This window comes from Penicillium paradoxum, assembly GCF_028828445.1.
Source record: "Penicillium paradoxum strain IBT 22861 chromosome Unknown utg000003l_segment0_segment0, whole genome shotgun sequence".
NCBI lineage: Eukaryota > Fungi > Ascomycota > Eurotiomycetes > Eurotiales > Aspergillaceae > Penicillium > Penicillium paradoxum.
Window position 1 is genome coordinate 2,189,328 of NW_026643181.1, and position 20,529 is coordinate 2,209,856.

Here is a 20,529-nt window from a genome sequence, read left to right on the forward strand (position 1 = left end):
GGAGCCGAAGAGTTCGAAGCTAATGACTACAGCTATTCAGAGGAGACCAAAGTACAGGGCCATCAATAGCAGCGTTGATAGGAAGTCAAATATGTGATTCGATAGGATGAGGATGTCAATAACTCGGCTGCCATATCTCCATTCTATTCTTTTCGGGTCTGTATCAAATGATCCATACGATTCACATGGCGTAGAATGACTCACACTACGTTCTAGTAGAGATTTACGCGAGAAAAGGCATAGGTTCGAGTGATGAGACTCGGCAATAGTGTAACCCAGGAAGGATCTATCATTTCCGCTAGCTAAAGTACACCGGTGTACGGAGTAGACGCTACAACATTGCCTAGATGCTACTTTCGAAGTACGTAATAGCTACCTAGCGTGCAAAGGTCTCCGAGCTCTCTTGAAAAAAAAAAGCCCACCCAGACCCCGAAACCCACGCGGGATGTGTTACCGTGTGTCATCTCTCCCTACCCACCAGGGGCATTCGGATCAGATAAAAGCGCCACAACACTAGAAGGACCCAGGACAATGAGTCCATCTAATCAGATGATCAGGAAATTATCAGATTCGATCCCATTCGGAATCTTTCCAGAGAAAATGGATCCCAACGAACATAGCCGCCCCTGAGCAAGCGGCCATACCCACCCCGAAATGAAGTGGAGGCTCGGTCGACTTTTCCACAGAAGGTATCTTCCTGGGCGAGCACAATCGGAGTCCGAGTACGGAGTACTTGCCTATTGCCTCCCCAGTTGCGATTCTCTGTGGGCCGATATAACCAGCCATGTGTGACCTGGGTGGTTTGGGCCGATAGAAAAGGATTTTTCTCGGATATCGCGCGAGACAACAGAAGCACACCAGACCAAAACGTTATCAGATCGTTTTGACCCCTGGTTCTGCGAGGTGGGGAATCTCTGGCCAGACGTGGATCTGGGCAAATGGGACCGGGATATGTTCTCGGTAGGCAAGTATCTGCTCGGATCCCGTTGTCTCATGTACAAACGGTGATTCATATCCCAGTATTTACTCGGAGGAGGTGGTGTGGACTGTGGAGTCGGATATATTACCTAACTTACTAGCGGTATGTATGGGTAACTTTGCTCAAAATTACGTTCGCCCAAAATTACCGGTTTACAATACGCCCGGCCAACGGGAAACAAAACGTATGCGAGCTGGTCGCTGAAAACTCGGCGTGGGCTCTAACGACGCTTGGCGTGCAACGTCCCGCGACTATCATTCCATTTTCTTGGAAGTGAGATGTCTAAAAGTTACATTCTTGGACATTTGAACATGTGGATGTCTCCGTAGGTTTGATCATATTGATGTCTCAAAGCTAATTGTCAAGATTTTATGGATTATCAGGACCGGAGAATTGATTTGGAAATTCATAACGTTCTGTATTTAGATCATTATGTGGTATAGATTAGGCAGTAGAGTACTGAAAGCAAGCTTGAATAACTGACGTGATGCAGCTAGTCAGGGGTTGGATATAAGGGGGAGTGGATCATGAACAGTGTCGTGGGCAAAGATGACTCCCAAAGAGAAGAGAAAACATATTAGAAGACGGTACCCTTGACCTGGGCAACCTTCTTCAGATCAATGTCGCGGATCATGATGGTCCAGATAATGCAGAGACCCATGAGACCCGTTCCAACAGCAAGCATTCTCGTCTGGGAGTAGGCATATGCTTGCTGAATTCCCAGACGCTCGGGAGAGTGGATGGGATATGATACCTGCTGAGCAAGATCCTCATAGATCAAATCGACATCTCCTATGGCAGACTCGGGAAGATAGCGTAGAAGGGATTTGCGGAATGTGTTGGTCCAGATGGCGGCGCAAATGGTAGAACCGGCAGCGTTACCGACAGTTCCCACAACGTTCAACAGAGCAAGGACAGTGGCGACGTGCTGGTGGTCAGCAGCAGCAAGGATAGCAAGCTGCTCAACAAGAATGAAGACGGATCCACCAATAGAGATGAAAATCTGGCACATGACAAGATAACCGACAGATTGATTGGGACGGCGGAAGTAGATCATCAATCCCTGAGCAAAGATATACAGGGGAACCGCAATGTAGAGAGTCCACTTGAAGCGTCCGGTCTTGCGGATAACGAAACCTGTTCCGAGGAGAAGAATGCCGGAAACAACATCGAAGGTATTGCTAACGTATCCAGCCTCGGCAATGGTAAGATCGTTTACTACCTGCAAAAAGGAGGTGTAGTAGTTGTTCCAGCAGTAGTAGGAGAGCTGGTATGTTGCGTCAAGCAAACACGCGCCGATGATAGTTCGATCAGTCAGTAGACTGAAGTTAAACATTGGGGTGGGAGCAAGAAGAAGTTCCCAAGCAATGAATATTCCAAGCATAACGAATCCGACCACGATCATAGCAATGATATAGTCTGATGCCCAGCCATTGGGGGCGAACGAAGCAATACTAAAGGGAAGGAGGAAGACTGTAAGGCCAACGGAAAATACGATGACACCGAGCACTATACAAGATTAGTATTTCGCCAGGCCTAACCCTTTGAAGAAAATGACCACTCACAATCAAACTCCTTGATATAGTGCCAAAGGCTTTGGAAAAGGGTCCGGCCGCTAGGCTCTTTCACGAGAAGTCCATTCTTCTCGGCCTTCTTGAGATTGGCTTTCAAGATGAAGAAAAGAGGAGAGGCAACAATGGGGAAAATGATGGAGAATGCACCGAAAGCCCAGCGCCAGCTGATATCCTCGTAGAAGCCCTCGGCAGCCTTGGGGCCAGCGAACGCCGTGATGATATACGGGGAGGAGGTGAAAGCGTACGCCAAAGCTCGATTCTTGAGCTTAGAGATATCGGCGGTGATGACATCCACGCAGTATGTCATACCTCCAAATCCAATGCTGTAGAAGACGTAGGCAGCGCAAAAGGTGGGAAGGTTGTGGCACACAGCCATCAAGACCAGACCGAGAGTGGCGAACGAGGCCATCATCAAATAACCTTCAGCACGGCCAAAAACGTCCATGACTTTGGCAGTGGGGATGTATACTGCAGCTGTCATGGCGTCTGCGACAATGTAAATGACATTTAGTAGGGAGTGGCTCTCGAAGTCACTAGTGACATAGCCGAGCAAACTGTAGTTGATCGAAGACTGCATAGCGTTGACAAAATACAAGAACCAGATGCTATTGAAGACTTCAGTTAGCAAACAACTTATATCGCACACACCGGTCACAAATGAATGCAGAGAGATAAGAGCTTACTTTGCAAAGACTGCAATTAGCATGCCCTTCGTCCAACTCAAAGTCACCGCCTCAACAGCTTTGACACCTTGCTGGGAATCTTCGGTGGGCAAATCGGGGTTTTCCTCGTCAGCTGGAGCGACAACCGCTGAGGGCAATTCGCTCTTGCGTTCGCCATCGGTGGTCACATCGACGGGAATATCAGACTCCGCCGATGCTGACCGCCGAAAGGCAGATCGGAATCTGGCAATGCCCATGTTGTGAAATTGGTGGGAAGAAGATAGGCTGGAGAGACTCAAAATAAAACCACAGACCCCAAGGGGAACCTTTGCCCTTATAGCAAATACCTCTCTTGGTAGCGCTCCAGACCTAGTGTCCAAAACAATCACCGAACTCGGAAGCTTGGGACGGAGTAGACTGTTGCAAGGTTCACGCACGCCACGCCGTGATAAATAAACCAGTAGACAGGGTCTTGGCGATGTCTCATCGTTGATTCGCCGGGTAATCAAGTAACCGAGCTTTTTCTCCCCATCCTTCTTAGGGCTCTCAGTTCGCGCCCAGACCATGTGTGGTCTGCCCACTTCAAAGGTCGGCCAGATTCGGGCATTCCGGATACAGAATCTAATCAGATTGTACGGATGGCGGTTTCCAGCCCGGAAGGGTTTAACCAAGGCAGTGGCAACGATGGACAGAACCACTCCAAGCTTCAAATTTGCGTATAGGTTGCCTGTTATGGAAATTAATGTGTGGGTCGAGTTTGGCAGAGCTTGGCATCCCTACTGGCGCCGCGACAACCGGAAAAGAAATCAAAAGAAAAGCAAATGAGAGTGTTTAGGCCTTTGGGGGCCACTAAACTGGTCCTACACGCTAGGTCGAGATCCGTGCGGGTTCCGTCGGGAGGCATCTGTTACTAGCGGTAAGTAATGCTCCAAAGGTACTGCATTAGACCGATTTGGATCGAGCACTCTGATGAGGTTGATCCAGGTACGGAGTACTCCGGACTCAGGATGTTTATACTGGGGTAATCGGTATATCATATGTAGACTTATAGCACAATGAGAGAGACACATGTTACCATTGGCATTGTTGCCGGATGAACAATTCATATCTACGTATGTAGAACTTTTCTTTTTCCTTTTTTTTTTTCTTCTGGGTTTTCTTTTCTTTTTCTTTTTCTCTTCCAGATTAGGTATCTCCACCATACGCTAGTTACCAGAAAAATACACGTTGAATACGCCGAGTTACAGTTAATCAGATAAGTTCAGACCCCACTCCCGGGGACAAATCGCGTCATTTAATCTGATTAGGACTACTTCCGAATCTCACAACTTCGAGTTCTTCCAGCTCGGGGACCGTTTTTCCACAAAAGCCTGAATGCCTTCGGCAAAGTTAGGACCAGCGATCAACCGAGGATACCATTGATCCGCTAATTCGGTGACTGTATCCTCCACGCTGCCAGCATCCCAGCTCATGCGAACACCCAGGCGGGCGACAATAAGAGCGTCGGGACTGTTTTTGCACATGATCTCGGCAACGTCGACCGCTGCACGGACGACATCGGCCGATGAATCGACCACCTGACTAACCAGACCCCAGTCATGTAGCGTTGTGGCGCTCACGTTTCTGCCGGTAAGGGCGAGATCCATTGTGCGTTGGAGGCCGATGGTACGGCTTAACCGCGGCAAACAGCCAGCAACGGGCACGATTCCTCGTTTCACCTCCGGAAGGGAGAAAACCGCGGAGGATGAAGCCAAGATAAGGTCGCAATTTGCCACCATTTCGAAGCCTCCGCCCATGCAGATGCCGTTCACGGCGGCAATGATCGGTTTCTTGCCGGTCCGACGAGGTAGTCCGGCCAGCCCCGGTGCGGACATATCATTGACGACCCCAGCCTTGTTCATCGCGTTCCATTCTGGTTATTTCAGTCAATTTTTGCGTTCAATCTCGATTACGGTAAGGAAACAATCACCTCCGAGGTCAGCCCCTGTACAAAAAGCTCGCCCAACGCCAGTGATGATGGCAACCCATAAACTTTCATCTTCATCAAATCGCGCCCAGATCCTAGCAATTTCTCGGCTTAATTTGGTGTCGATGCAGTTTAGCTTGTTTGGTCGGTTGATTGTGACCAGCAGAACCCGCTCATGGGGGAAGGAGATATAGAAGTTCTCATGGTTCAAGGGGCCAGTACGTAAAGACATGATGGAAGTGTGAATCGTAGACAGTCTAGAGTTACCTATGTACTTTATATTTGGCGAGTTCGGATGTAAAGAGGTTATGTAGTACCTAGGCTCAGGAGCGGGTATTTGGCGTCCCGCGGTCGCAAGAGCCTTCCAACGGAACCTCGGAAGCTGAGATGGTCCCAAAGACGTTACAGACTGGAATTGGAAAATACCAGAGCCCCATATGACGATCCATTTGGCTTCGCTTATCTCAACGGAATTTTGTATTTTCTGCTTCAGGATCTGATGAGCGGGGGATTCAGACTCGGTTACTCCGTACTATATCCTAGCCTGATCGTCCTTTTTGCAAGGTCACCTACTCCGTACTCCGCACATATAATCTCTCTACGCAGAACGGGGAGTTTTCTATTAATTTTTGACTTCCACTCGGCGCAAACCCCGATTGTCGCGAAGCTCTTGATCATTCTCTCGGTCAAAATCTTTGACCATGGCCTCGAAATCACACCAATATCCCCCGGTCAAGCTACCACACCCTTATCTGACCGCCTATCGCGTGGACACTGTTGCTGGATCGACACCGGCCCAGCGTAACTTGAGACTTGCGGAGCAACCTGCGAAGGGACAGGCTTTGTCCGAACCACTACACTCAGACTCGCTCTCATGGCTTGACTTGACCTTCATTCCCAAAGCCGAGCAGCCACCTATCTCAGATAACACTCCCTGGGGTCGCGCGCGTCGCAGTCCTCAGACCGTCTTCCAATGGACAGGAAACAGCGCTCCTTCTCTGGGCCAAATTTGGAATGTGGTCCACGCCATCTATCTCGCCCACCCAACAATTGAATACTTCAGACTTACTCTCTCCGGCGCAGGCCAGGAAACCGTTCACGATGAACTCCTCATCACTGGATTGGCGATCAAGCACCCGAGAAACCTTCGCGACAGAGAAAACAAGGCTTTGCAATTCGATGATTTGCTGATCCTTCGAAGCGCTTTCTGGCAGGGTGCTGCCTCCCCCATGGGCCCTCGTCCCATTTGGGTAGTGGGAGATGGCACAGATGGCCCTCTCCGGGCGCCTTTGTCTCAATATCCCATCATGCCCGAGAACTACGAAGTCACAAACAAGTTCCCTGAAGAACCGGTATATACTCGTCACCCGATCCGCCGTCCCAAACCGCACCCAGGATCCATTGCCTACAGTCGTTACATCCCAGAGGTCAATGAGCACTTCTCACTGGAAGTGGTTGACTGGCAAAATTTGGAGCATGTCCAGTTGTTCAACAAGTGGCAGAACGACCCCCGTGTCGCTGCAGGCTGGAACGAGACCGGAACTATCGAACAGCACACCGAGTATTTGCGCAAGCTGCATTTCGATCCCCATGTGCTGTGCTTGTTTGGACGTTTCGATGATACCCGCTTCTCTTACTATGAATTGTACTGGTCAAAGGTAACATTCCTCGTTCGCATTCTTGATATCGATATTAACACTTTTATCTACAGGAGGATCACTACGGCGCCCACTACGATGCCGGGCACTACGATCGCGGCCGCCACTCTCTTGTCGGCGATGCCAGCTTCCGGGGTGCTCATCGCGTGAATGCTTGGTACTCGAGCTGCATTCACTATGTCTTCTTGGACGATCCCCGAACCGCCAATGCCGTCGGTGAGCCCAAGGCTACCGGCGCCACCATTTTGTCCTACGAGAACGCCCAGGGACTCACTATTGGCAAGTACGTCGACCTCGGACACAAGCGCTCGGTGCACTCAATTTGCAGCCGTGAAAAATGGTTCCAACTATGCCCGATATTCTGGGATGGACGTGAGCGGCCATTGGAATCTGCCGATCGCGCTGCGTGGAACGCCAAGCTATAGTTTGGTTAGAGGTTGCTTCACGGGAATTGGCGCACGGGATAATGTACAAAAAATTCATGACATCTTTTTTCAATTGCCATGGGATAAGTGGGGTAGCTCGTGTTCCACGTCGAGCTTCCTAGTCGGGGCTGTTCCACGCGTTGTCTACTCCGCTTTTCTTCAATCAGATAATCTTTCGGAAGTTTTTTTTTTCCCTTCGGAACTGCACGTTTTGGGAGGATCCACTTCTGCATTTTGTATGTAATCCCACATGGCGTGATGTTTGAATGGAGATTTCTTCCCACTGTTGAATATGTTACCTGAGTATATCCATGGATGTTCTATACATCTTACAATGCAGAGGCAAAGTGTGAATACCTAGATCATACTCAGATTATACTCACAACTTTAAAATCTCTAATCTTGCGAGAGTTCAAAACAAGAAACCTTGGAATCTCTTAATGATGTATTCTTCTCCACCATCACAACCTTGGAAAGCAAGAAGCCCAAAATGTCCACAACTCGCTTGCTGTACACCGTATGTTCAAGGAAATAAAATACACCATACAGCCACCGATACGGGGATCCACCCAAACATACCGTATATACGCTAGTGTCGAACCACGGTACACGTGCTCCACTTTGATCTGATAAACCCCGAACGGAAATTTCTTGAAATGCCCAAGGTGGGTTGCATCTTGGGATCCAGCTGTCAAAAACCGATGTCGGATGATTGAAAAATTGAATTCGGCATGTTAAACATCCGGAAACCCCCTGGAGATTCCATCCCACTTGGCATACATCTTTCTTTGGGTCCTCATCGTAACCCACACAGCTCCAGTCACTTCACCGGATGGATTTACGCTAACGAGTGGGTGCAATTTTTATGGTGACGCCACTGTTCAGCTAGTCAAACTGATAAATTGATCGCTTGCGAGAACCTAGCTTCTGCAACACTCAATCGACAATCCCAGTGTTGAACGCCATCTTCGAGTCACCATGGGTTTCGGGAACCTGACTGGCTATCCCAAGCTACTTGTAGCTGCCAACCCCTCAAGACTCGAGCTGGTCACCCTTTTTGCTGGCCTGGCGTCTTCAATTGCGTCCGGTGTCCCCTTTCCAATCATCGGTATCATCTTCGGCCAATTGATCGATGATTTCAACTCAGTGACCTGCGAACAAACCTCCAACTCCTCCGGAGATGACTCAAGCGAGCAATCAGATATTAACAGCAAGATTCTGCTGATCGTGTATCTGGGAATTGCGCAATTCGTCTTGATCTACATTCACCTACTATGCTGGACGATGACCGGTGCGCGCCTGGCGCAGCGACTCCGCGAAAAATATCTCCAGAACCTCCTCCGACAAGAACCCTCCTTCTTTGACAACCTGCCCGCCGGAGAAGTTGCCTCCCGTCTTAATACCGATATTCAAACAATTCGCTCCGGAACAGCTGAGAAGGTCGGAATTTGTATCTCAAGTTTCTCCTTCTTCGTCACCGCATACATCGTGGCATTCATCAAAGACTCTATTCTTGCCGCGATGTTGCTTTCCTTGATCCCCGCATACTTCATCATGTCCTTTGTTGGAAGTTACTATATCGAGAAGTACACCGGGCGCATGTCGGACTTCGCTGCTTCCGCTGCGTCAATTGCCTCAGAAGCGCTTAATAACATTGTTGTCGTGCATGCCTTTGGCGCGAACGCGCGTCTGGAGGAGAAGTTCTCCAAGGCTCTGAAGGATTCGGAAACTGAAGGATTGAAAAAGGCTACTGCCACTGGTATTCAAGCCGGTGTCTTGTATTTCGTTGCATATGGCGCCAACGGTCTTGCCTTCTGGCAAGGAAGTAAGCAGATTGCCGACGCAGTGCGCTCAAACTCAGCCGGTGCCACCGTCGGAGCTGTTTTCACTGTCATTTTTGTTTTGGTCGAAGGTAAGCTTGGTTGAAATCTTACTAGAGAAAATTCACTAACACGAATGGTAGCTACCCTGCTTCTGAGTCAAGTTGCACCCTTCATCCACTTGTTCACACAGGCAGTTGCTTGCTATCACAAGCTGCGTGATGATATTGAGCGTACTTCCCTGATTGATGGGTCTTCCGATGCTGGCCTCCGTATCTCCCAGGCGGAGGGCGGATTCGAGTTCAAGGATGTCTCTTTCATTTACCCCTCTCGGCCAGAGATCACTGTTCTTAACAGTATCAATCTCTCCATTGCCCCTCTGAAGCACACTGCCCTTGTTGGCCTTTCCGGAAGTGGAAAGTCCACAATCGCTGGTCTGGTCACTCGTTTGTATGATGCCACTGAAGGTACTATCACTTTCGATGGCCAGAACATTCGCGATCTCAACACCCGTGATCTGAGAGGGTTCCTCAGTCTCGTGCAGCAGGAGCCTTCTCTTCTTGACCGCTCTCTTTTGGAGAACATTGCACACGGCCTGATGAACTCTAGCAAGCCCGCCCACGCACACCTGAAAGCCACTCTTCTTGGAACCGATCTCACCGATCTAGCCAAGGAAGTTCGGGATGGTCAGAACCTTGTCACAGCAGCAGAGAAAAGGGGCCCCGAAGTTGTCGAAATCGTTCAATTGGTCCGAAAGGCCGCCGGCCTTGCCGATGCGGCTGACTTCATCGAAGCATTGCAATACGGATACGCTACAATGGTTGGATCCAGTGGTCGATTGATCAGTGGTGGCCAAAAGCAACGAGTCTCTCTTGCTCGTGCCCTTGTCAAGGATCCCGCTGTTCTCATTCTGGATGAAGCCACTGCTGCTTTGGATTCCCGTAGTGAACAACGTATCCAGCGTGCTATCAATAACATTTCAACCGGCCGAACCGTCATCACAATTGCTCACCGTCTGTCTACGATTACCAACGCGGACAAGATCGTGTGTATGCACAAGGGAGATATCTTGGAGGAGGGAACTCACTCCGAGTTAATGGCAGCCAACGGACCTTACTCCGAATTGGTCAAATTGCAAACTCTTGGAGCTGCATCCGCATCTAACAAGACTGATTCCTCGGCCAGCGTTACAAGCATCGAAAAGTCTGATGATACTTGTGTCATTGAAGTCGAAAACGAGAAGGGCAGTCTCTCGACCGACCCTGAGCTTCCGAAAGAAGGCCGTGTGTCGACTACTGAAGCGCCAGCCAGCGAAGCTGCGGAAGACGAAGAGCCTCAGACTCCCCCCAAGACCCTGTGGGCTCTTTGCAAGGGTTATGCACCAGCTCTCAGGCCTTATCTGCTTGTCATTTTCGCTGCACTTTTCGGTGCCAGCATGGTCGGTGGAGCCTTCTCCGGTGAAGCTGTCATTTTTGGAAACACTGTTGGAAGTTTGAACCCTTGCCACAGTGCCGACAGTATTAGCAATCGGGGTAATTTCTACGGTCTGATGTTCTTCGTTCTTGCGCTCATCGAATTCTTTGCAAACATTGTCAGCTGGGGAGGATTTGGCCTTGTCTCCGAGAAGATAGTGTACAAAGTGCGTGTCTTGTCATTCCGGTCTTTGTTTGAACAAGATCTCCAGTGGCATCAATCCAACGGTCGCTCGCCCGCCTTGCTGCTTTCTTATATCACCAGAGATGGTAATGCGCTTGCTGGTCTGAGCGGATCTGTCATTGGCACCCTGTTCTCTATCACCGTCAACCTCATCGCTGCCATCATTTTGACCCACATCATTGCCTGGAGAATTGCCCTCGTCTGTCTCGCTCTTGTACCTCTTCTGCTCGGAGCTGGTTTGATGGAGCTGATGGTCCTCGGAAAATTCGAGGAACGCCATGAAACTGCTTACACCAAGTCCGTTGATATTGGCGTGGAAGCTGTTACCTCCATCAAGACAATTGCTTCCCTTTCTCTTGAGGAAAACACCCTGCAAACCTATCGACGCTCCCTTAAGGGACCTCGCAAGGAGACGTTTGTCGTCACTCTGCAGGCAAGCTTCTGGCAAGCAATGACCTACTTCCTCGGCAACATGGTGAACGCACTCGCATACTGGTGGGGTTCCAAGCAGATCATCAACGGCAACTACACCCAAACCCAATTCCTGATTGTCGTCTTCTCTCTTCTGGTCAGCGCTCTGCTCTGGAGTCAGATGTTTGCGCTCGCGCCCGAGCTTTCCGCCGCCCGCTCCGCAATGTCCAGAATCCTTGGACTGATTGAGATCGGCAAGGACAACATGAGTGCACACGTTGACGTCCCCAAGAATAAGGATCTCGAGGCAATCGAAGAGAAGCCCACATACGACTCTGGCAGCTCATCCTCCAGTGTGCAGCTCCGTGATGTTCACTTCTGCTACCCTGCCCGCCCCGACATGAAGGTGCTGAAGGGCTTGAATATTGATATTAGCCCCGGCAAGTTCTGCGCCCTGGTTGGACCCAGTGGTGCAGGTAAGTCGACCATCATCTCTCTGGTCGAACGCCTCTACACACCTGAATCCGGATCTATCATCATCGACGGTGTCGATGTGACCAAGACCTCGGATGTCTCCTTCCGCGACTGGATCTCCCTGGTGCCCCAAGAAAGCGTTCTCTTCGAGGGAAGCATTGAGTTCAACGTTGGTCTCGGTGCCCGACCCGGCCACAACGTGTCCATTGAAGAGATCCAGGAGGCTTGCAAGCTCGCAAACATCCACGATGTCATCACTTCGCTGCCAGAGGGATACCAGACCCTCTGCGGACCCAGTGGTAACCAGTTCTCTGGTGGTCAGAAGCAGAGATTGTCCATTGCTCGTGCCCTTGTCCGCAAACCCAAGCTTCTGATTCTTGATGAATCGACCAGCGCTTTGGACGCTGAGTCTGAGAAGCTCTTGCAGGATGGTTTGGAGAAGGCCGCGCAGGGAATCACTGTCATTGCTATTGCTCACCGTCTTCACACCATCAGAAAAGCCGATGTCATCTTCCTGATTGATGGTGGTGTGTGCACTGATTCTGGTTCTCATGAGGAATTGCTCGAGCGCTCGGACAGTTACCGGGCAAATGTCATGCACCAGACTGTGGCGACTTGATCCTTTTCAGATTTATAGATTTCGATATAATTTTCTAGTCCTTGTTTAATAGAGATACCAATTTTGTATATACCACAAAAAGTGTTTGGTTTTATGTGATTTGAATTCATTTTGTGCGGAAGCAGCCCAATCCAATGGAAGACATCTAGAATTGTTTGCACTCAAAAGTATGAAACGAAAAACATGAGAGTAGTTCAGAATATGTATAACAGAGTAACTAAATACCCTTGGCAGACTCTCCATCTCTTCAGTCGTGTAGGATATCATATTCCTGTTGGGGGTGTCTCCACGGAATAATGAAATAATTAACATAACTGGGAATCAAATTCATATCCAATCTATCTGCTCTATAAAAATATCATAATCATTCATTAAGCACCAATGGCTCAGCTCCACAAACCGACAACTCCTTCACAGCAGCAGCCAATTCATCAAGAGTGGCATCCACAAACGTCGCATCCCTCTCACTTCCAACAAATCCAACGTGCATCTTTCCACCACGCACAAACGAAACAGCCTTCATAGGATAAGCAGCATCACCATGGGGATTCGAGATATCAACCTTGCAAGATGACCCGGCAAACGGCATATCATCGAAATCGTCCCAGTCCTGGTGGTGGACGATCGAGTCAAAGGATCGAGCCTCTGGTACCCACTGGGCACACTGCTTGGAGATCTTCTCGAATCCGAGGAAATCGTGGGCGGCAGATTCGGCACTCTGCTTCTGCACGAAACGTAGTAGATCCATGGCTGTCCATTGGGACTCGAACTTAACTCTGACGGGAGTGAGTTGGTAGCATGGACCCATGACGTTCTCCACGTTTGCGAGGTCGAGGGATCGGCCTGAAGTCACTGTGCCGAATGTCACGTCGGGCTTACCAAGACGACGGGCGAGGACCAGTGCCCAGGCTGCGGTGAGCACATTTGCAGTGGTGATTTCCTGAACGGTCTGGAAGTCTTCGACGGCCTTTTCGTGGAAGATGGCTTTGTCTGTGTGTTGGACTGTGGCTCCGTCAAGGACGGATAGTGCTGAGCCCTTGAGCAGGTTGTTCCAGTAGTTGACTGCCTGGGTTTGAAGACGTCCATCAGAAACCCGTGCTATGTAAGTGGCGAAGGGCTCAAAGTCGACAACCTTGCCTCCAGCGTACAAGGTCTCCAAGTCCTGGAGAAGTCTAGGGAGGGAAACGCCGTCATACTGGGCGTGCGAAAGACCAAGCACAAGGCAGTGCTTTCCATCCTCGTGTTGAACATGGAAGATCTTGAAGAATGGCGAGCCAAGTTCGAAGTTTGACTCGATTTCTGCTGTGCAGAGCTCGGTGACGTATTGCTCAATTTCCTTGTCAGCCTGGTGCATGGCCACGGGAACTTGGGCGTTCTCGAGAACAACCTGGAGGAAGGATGATTCATTCTCGATGAACACAGTGCGCAGAATATCGTGAGTCTTGACTAGGTCACTGCATGCACGTAGCAGTTGCTCGCGATCGATGCTCTGGTCGAAGTACATCATGGTATATTGAACAGAAGTGCGTGGGGCTCCGATGGTTGCTCTGATATCAAGGGCCTGGGAATCTGTGATCGGAGACACGTCCTGGATGGGCCAACCTGGGTTGGCGAGTTTGGGCCGCACAGTCGAGGTCAAGAACATCTTGATATCTAGGTTGCTGAGCGATGAGAAAGGCTTGTAGGGCTGGACGGTTTCCTTTGCTTGGTCCACCTTCAGCACCTTGGCTGCATCACCAAGACGCATGTGTTGGAAGATATCAGCCACTGACAGGCTATGTCCCTGGGTGCGGAGACCCGACACTAGTTTCATTGCCAGGACAGAGTCGCCTCCGAGGCGGAAGAAGTTGTCATCAACATCGATCTCCTCAGGGGCCAGTCGGAGGATGTTCGCCCAAGCAGCTTGTAGAATCTTCTCTGCTGGAGATAGATCTGTCTGTGCCAATCCCTTTGTCCATGCCTCCTTGAAACCTCCACGAAGTTGTTCGAGAACACTGTAAGGAATATTCGAGGCCAACTGGTTGAGCGAGGAGTGATCAAGTTCCTCCAGACCAGCAGGCAACTTGTCGACCACAACATATGCAGAGGGCGCCATGTATGATGGCAGTGAGTCTCGGATGTATTTGTCCAGCTTCTTCAACGCGACAGCCAGGGTGACAGAGATAGTGTCACAGATGGTGCTATCGTGGTCAGCCATCTCGTATTTCGCAGGCATAACTCTGATACTGTCTTCCTCAGAAGGCTGGTTCTCAATGAAGACAGCCAGCTCTTGCTCTGTAACTTTCTGGCTACCTTCTCTGGATGGCTGGAACACAGATGCTGCGGCACGGATTGTTGACGGAAGGTGTTTCTCGAAGTGCGACTCAAGATCTGCAATATCCACTGCATGTCCTTGAAGTGGCACGACGTTTTCCTTTCGGCCAACAAATATCAGACTGCCATCATCCTGGAGCTGAACCATGTCACCCGTTGGTTGAACCTTTCCTGATCGGCCAGCACATCCAGAGCTTCCGGCCACGAGCCAAGCAGGAGACTCAACAATCTCCCCAGAAAGGCAAGCTCCTTCAAGCCAGAGCTCACCAACACTGCCAATCGGCGACAACAGACTCGGGTTGCGAGGATTACACACCCAGGGAATCACAGTGCGAGGATAGACAGATCCCTGTTTGGTGCTCGCATGGGCTCGAAGGTTACCAGTCAACTCTTCCACAGAAAGAGGAGGAGGTTGGTTCCACTGCCAGATTTGGTCTATTTCAGCCGCAGGAAGACAAGAAATCTCATCAATGCGCTTATCAAGACCCTTGGATAACTGCATGCAAGCGGTTTCCAACTGCGCGAGAATTCGTTGCATCTGTGAACCCTCGATCAGGCTGCTGTCGAAACTGGCGCAGACCCGGAGGCCACCCTTGCGGATTCCAAAGGCCACCATGAGCGGGTAGGGGTTGAAGTGAAGCGCTTCACGGACAACGTCGCCGAGTTCGAATCCAAGCTCGCTGCCCACGTACTCGGGATCTGGCTGGATGACTAGACCAGTGCCGGCTTCGCATGCGTACTGGGCGTCCTGGCTGACCTTTCTAATGTTCTGCATTCCCATGTGCTGGTAGGGTGTGCGCGCCAAGATGGCTTGCTGTACCGTCTGAAGATAGTCTTCGACTGAGCTGGATCGGCGGACTTGAATGCGGATGGGGATTGTTGCGATCAATGGTCCGACAATACTCTCAACGCCTGGCAGGGGAATGTCACGACCGGTGAGTGTCTCACCAAAGACAACATCGTCGCTTCCGGTGTATTGGGAAGCGACGAGAGCCCAGGCACCTCGGACCAATGTCGCCATCGTGAAAGGTGATCCGGCACCTGCCTCGAGGGAAATTTGATGCTCAATCAGGGCATTAGGAGTTGGCATGAAGTCGCGAGAAGGCAAACGGGGGAACTGAGGCCCAACGGCGCCCTTTAACTCCCGTCTCCAGAAATCGTGCATGGCAGTCTCGTCTGTATCACGAACGTATTTGACAAAGTTCCGCATCTGTGTTTGGATCTCAATAGATTGGTTTTGCAAGGCATCGCTGACTTGCTTGAGAACGATTGGCTCTGACCATCCGTCGTAGAGAACGTGGTGGACGGTCCAGATCATGTATCGCTTGTCATCATTCGGGTTGCTGACAAGACCGTAGCGAGCGAGGCTTTGACCAAGGTTCATCCGCTCATTTCGGTCGTTCTCAAGATACTTTTCCAGATTGGTAGAGTATCTCCAAGAGATACCTTCCTTCAGCACAATTTGCTGAAGACCAGGGTCTTGGAGCGGTGCCAAGCGAGAGCGAAGGATAGGGCTTGCTGCAACAACATCTTCCCATGCCTTCCTCCATGCATCGAGGCTGATATGTGCGGGAATACACGCAACTCGCTGGGCAATGTACGCCTTAGTTGATTTGAGCGAGAAGGTGAACAATGACTCTTGAGTGGGCGTGCAAAGGTAGATATCTTCCACATCTGCTTGTTCCAGTCCACAAGCTTGTGCTGCTTCAAGACGGGCACTATCGGCGGATTGAGAGATCAGAGAAAAGGGTGCGATCTCCTCCTGTGCTTCGGAGCTGCAAGGCTTGACAATGGTGGCCATCGCCGAGAGGGTAGGGTTTCCGAATGTAGCAATCACAGAAAGATCAAGGTCTTGCGTTCTGCAGACAGACACGAGTCTCATCGCTGCCAACGAGTCACCACCGAGCGCAAAGAAGTTGTCATCGGGGCGAATGGCCTCTGCTTCAAGCTTGAGTGTCTCAGCCCAAGCTTGTCGCAGACGTTGTTCAACCTCGGTGAGTTCCCGAGAAGCGGTGCTCGCGGCAGCTTGGTCCAACTGGCGCAAATCAATTTCCGCTCCAAATGCTCGGAGTTGTTTGCGATCGGTCTTGCCTGAGATCAACACTGGAACAACATTGACCGGGATGTATGTGGTCGGCACCATGTATCGCGGTAGGGTTTTGGACACCTCCGCATTGGCATTGGTCAATGTGTCACTGAGCTCACTTGAAAGCTCATCTAATGCAAGCTCAACCTGTCCATGAGCCTTGGGCTGGAAAGCCACGAAAGCGACGAGCATCGGTTGACCTCCATAGTCCTTGGGCTTGATCACTTCAGCAATGACGTTGGCTTCTGAAGGCAGGACAGCCTTGAGCTGACTTTCAATTTCACCCAATTCGACACGCTGTCCACGCAGTTTGACTTGGGTATCCTTTCGTCCGACGAAAACGATACCTCCAAGGCCGTCAGGGTCGTATCTTCCAAGATCTCCAGTCTTGTAAAGACGGCCCTGACGACCAGCGTAGTTTTTGTGGCCTGCGAGCAACCAGGGTGGGTCATTAATGAAAGAAGCAGCAGTCTTCTCGGGGTCATTCAGATAGCCCTGTCCGACAATTGGGCCCTCGACGAGCAGCTCACCGACAGCGCCGACGGGAACAAGCTCATTATGATCATTTGGGTTGGCAATCCACATAGCAGCTCCGTTGCCTGGACCAATGGAGAGGTAATCCCGGCCAGTAGCAGCGCTAGAATTGACTGTGCATCCAATTGTGCATTCACAGGGGCCATAACCAATGATAATCCTGGTTTCTTTGCCCCAGTGGTTAGCGTCTCTTGCCGAGACTGCCTCTCCTCCGAGACCAAGACCGCTGAGAGATGCAATAACATCCGCATCCAAGATGCGGCCCACAGATGGAGTCAGACCTGCATAGTTAATCCGCATTTTTCGGATAACTTCGTTGATGTCGTTCAGTCGATCCTCATCAGAGGGAATGCAAAGGCAGCCGCCGTTTCCGAGTGTCAAAAGCATACTGTCAATGCTGACGTCGAACGCGTAGGATGCAAAGTCGAGAACTCTGGATTCGGGTGTGTATCCAACTGCTTTTGCTCGAGGGATAGCACTGCTTGTATAGGTTTCGTGAGAGATCTTCACTCCTTTGGGAGTGCCTGTGCTGCCGGAGGTGAAGATGATGTACATAAGGGCGGAGGATGGAACGGCGGGCAAGTCGGAGATTGATGGAATGTCGGATAGGTTTGCGAAAGCTTCTTCTTCAACGACGAAGTGCTCTCCAGTCGGCATGATCGTCATCGACAACTCATACTGTTTGCGAGACGAAACCATGGCCTTTGCGCCGACTTGTACGGCCATATTTTGAAGACGGGCAAGAGGAAGAGTTGGATCCATGAGGGCAAGGGTTGCGCCCGCTTTCATCACTCCAAGCACGGCGACAATCGTCCATCTGGACTTCTCGAAACACACGGGGATCACATCGTGTAGTTCGACTCCCTTTTCCCGGAGCGAGAGCGCCACGGAAGTCGACCATTGGTCGATTTGGCTATATGTCAGGCTGCCGTCCCATGAGTCAATGGCGACTTTCTCTGGGTACTCGCGAGCTCTATCGGCGACCATTTCTTGCATGCAAAAGTTGTAGGTGGGGGGTAATTCATGATTCCATCCCCATATATCGTTCAGATCACTTGCGGTCGGCCGAAGGCATTGTTCAATAGTCGCATCGAAACTTGTGAGGCACACGCTGAAAGTATCGGCCAACGCCTCAACGTGGTGGTTCACTGTATACGGCAACATGTTCTCGGTGTGCCACACTGGGCGGATTTCGAGGTTGGCATTGTTAAAACGAACTTCCAGATGAAGTATACCCTTTTCCCTCACGGTTAGATACGACCAAATACCCAGTGTTTCAATGGAAAACTTACCTCTTCCTTAGCTTCTTCCGATGTTCGCGAAAGAGAACTGGTGCTCAAGAAGAGCGATGCAGGACTCGTCGGCCCTGTGGGGATATTTCGAGAGATTGCAGTCGCAACTTCGGCGACATTACTTTGCAATCCATTCATTACTTCGTTCATCGATAATTTGTTCACTGATTCCGGCTCAGCGCCATTTTGGCGGTCGTTGTAAGACCAGTCGTAAGATACTTGGCTATCTTCCCGGCTGCGCAGAAGCACCATGAGCCAAGACAATAACAGGATCTCTTCTTTCATGCCAGTCGGAGAAGCGATCTTTTCAGAAGCAAGCTCCGCAATCTGGAAAGAGCTAAAGCCAGTACCGTTCGCATCTGTCGGCACTTTTTCAACTTCGTTTGTGGGCTCATGGCAGAAAGTGGCCTCTTCGAGAGGAATGAAGCCCATGATGACGACTGACCAGCGCAGCTGGTCCTAATTCCCTCGAGTTGATGTGAGGAAGGAGTTAGAGAGCTCGACTGTCTATTAAATCCGGAGCTTTGCGCGGGCGACGGAAGTGGTATGACCGACACTATATAGTGAACCAGCCACGGTTCTGTCGCATCATGCTCCACCCTCCAAGCTCCGAAGCATATCCAGTCTTGTTCCCTGCAGGTATTTTGCATATCATCACCGAGATCGGCTATTGCGGGGTGCTGTGGGTGTATCGACACACCCCCGTTCTGGAAGGCAGTGTGATACCATGCCGGAGCGTGTGGCCGTTTCATCATGCCCTCGTGCCTGAGCGATTTAGATCCATACGTGTATGTTCATACCGATCTCAACGCCGCATACGATACTGTATGGTACAATGAGTATCCACAGGCTCCACAGTCGACCCGGATCGAATATTCAAGCCGAGAAAAACGACAACTGGGAATTGCTACGCCAAGGGGATTTCAATTTACAGCGGTGCTCTGTTTAGTTAGATTATTGCTCATCTCCTTGATTTGGGCTGTGATAGAGGGGGTGTTAATACGATCGACCCATTGTGAAACCCATCAGGGTTGGCATCAAGCAGCAAAGGGTTTCTTTCCCGAAGTCTCGGAGGCCTCGGGAGACCCACGATTGTGCGTCTCAGGCGGGAAATTCCGATTTACGAAGCGAGCAGAGGACGGTCTTAGCGATACATACTCCATACTCCGTATGTACTCTGTCATCCCGAGACCCACCCTCTGAGACCATGCATGTGTCCCCAGAATTGTTCGGGGAATTATCGTAAGCCTGAAAGATGTGCGCTATGGCCCTGGCGCAACAAGCGTGTAATAATAAATCTGTCGATAAAAGCCTCGTTTCATGCGGAGTACTCCGTACATCACGCGTGTTGCTGGGTTGATTTCTTGGCTCGCTTGTAGGAAGGTTCGGATGGAGTGTTTCAAACGCCACCGAGGCCATCTCCACTCACCTAGATTGATCCTCCGGTCTGCCGAAAACTACAACCTGGCGTGCACACCTACTTTTCGTCTTCGGGGTGCCGCCGGTTGCCTCTATATCCAATACCAGATGCAGAGCACGACATCTTAGGAAGCGATCTTTCGCATGAAAGCTGGGTAGGGCTGACATTGAGTAAATCAAGACTTCCTAAGCATTGCAGCAAAGTCTTGTCTTGAGATGCAGGTGTTGACGAATTCACTGTGCATTGTGTAGAGTTTTCAAAGAGGGGCAATCTAATCAGATTCTATTGTCTTCGGCCAATCAATCTAATCAGATCCGATAATCTTACCTATCTGGGTTAGCCTCAGCTAGCGTGCATATGTACCACACCTTTAGGCTTAACGGTGGGGTTTCATTGGCCTATCCTTATTTCCCATCCGAGCTTGTGGAAACGTTACCCATACTAGGCGAGACAGCGGCTGTATTTACCGCTAATACCTGCATGTCGGTTACGCGTATTCGACGTCATACAGGTATTTACAATACATGCATGTACCTCGACCTGTACATTGAAATACCCTGTTTCACTCACCCGACGCCCATCCATGGATGTTCAAGCAAAATTTCCCAGGTTGTCCCTTGGCACCGAAGTATTCGAGACT

The 20,529-nt window shown here is 50.4% G+C and overlaps 5 protein-coding genes across 5 annotated transcripts; 2 read left to right on the forward strand and 3 right to left on the reverse strand.

The window, feature by feature from the left end:
* Positions 1-1,556: 1,556 nt before the first annotated feature.
* mirD (putative MFS siderophore iron transporter) lies at positions 1,557-3,472 on the reverse strand (the record flags this gene model as incomplete). The annotated part of the gene is made up of 3 exons (XM_057173777.1): positions 1,557-2,488; positions 2,545-3,158; positions 3,237-3,472. The coding sequence occupies 3 exons, from the start codon at positions 3,470-3,472 to the stop codon at positions 1,557-1,559; spliced, it is 1,782 nt and encodes a 593-aa protein (XP_057033928.1).
* Positions 3,473-4,537: 1,065 nt separating this feature from the next.
* On the reverse strand, positions 4,538-5,413 carry sidH (enoyl-CoA hydratase/isomerase family protein; the record flags this gene model as incomplete). Its single annotated transcript, XM_057173778.1, has 2 exons — positions 4,538-5,127; positions 5,185-5,413. The coding sequence occupies 2 exons, from the start codon at positions 5,411-5,413 to the stop codon at positions 4,538-4,540; spliced, it is 819 nt and encodes a 272-aa protein (XP_057033929.1).
* A 469-nt stretch (positions 5,414-5,882) lies between these two features.
* On the forward strand, positions 5,883-7,264 carry N7457_002733 (GNAT family N-acetyltransferase; the record flags this gene model as incomplete). The annotated part of the gene is made up of 2 exons (XM_057173779.1): positions 5,883-6,839; positions 6,893-7,264. The coding sequence occupies 2 exons, from the start codon at positions 5,883-5,885 to the stop codon at positions 7,262-7,264; spliced, it is 1,329 nt and encodes a 442-aa protein (XP_057033930.1).
* Positions 7,265-8,242: 978 nt separating this feature from the next.
* Positions 8,243-12,244, forward strand: N7457_002734 (ABC transporter ATP-binding protein; the record flags this gene model as incomplete). Its single annotated transcript, XM_057173780.1, has 2 exons — positions 8,243-9,176; positions 9,228-12,244. The coding sequence occupies 2 exons, from the start codon at positions 8,243-8,245 to the stop codon at positions 12,242-12,244; spliced, it is 3,951 nt and encodes a 1,316-aa protein (XP_057033931.1).
* A 364-nt stretch (positions 12,245-12,608) lies between these two features.
* On the reverse strand, positions 12,609-18,901 carry sidD (nonribosomal peptide synthase SidD; the record flags this gene model as incomplete). Its single annotated transcript, XM_057173781.1, has 2 exons — positions 12,609-18,413; positions 18,470-18,901. 2 exons carry the CDS (start codon positions 18,899-18,901, stop codon positions 12,609-12,611), a joined length of 6,237 nt encoding a protein of 2,078 aa, XP_057033932.1.
* Positions 18,902-20,529: the final 1,628 nt, after the last annotated feature.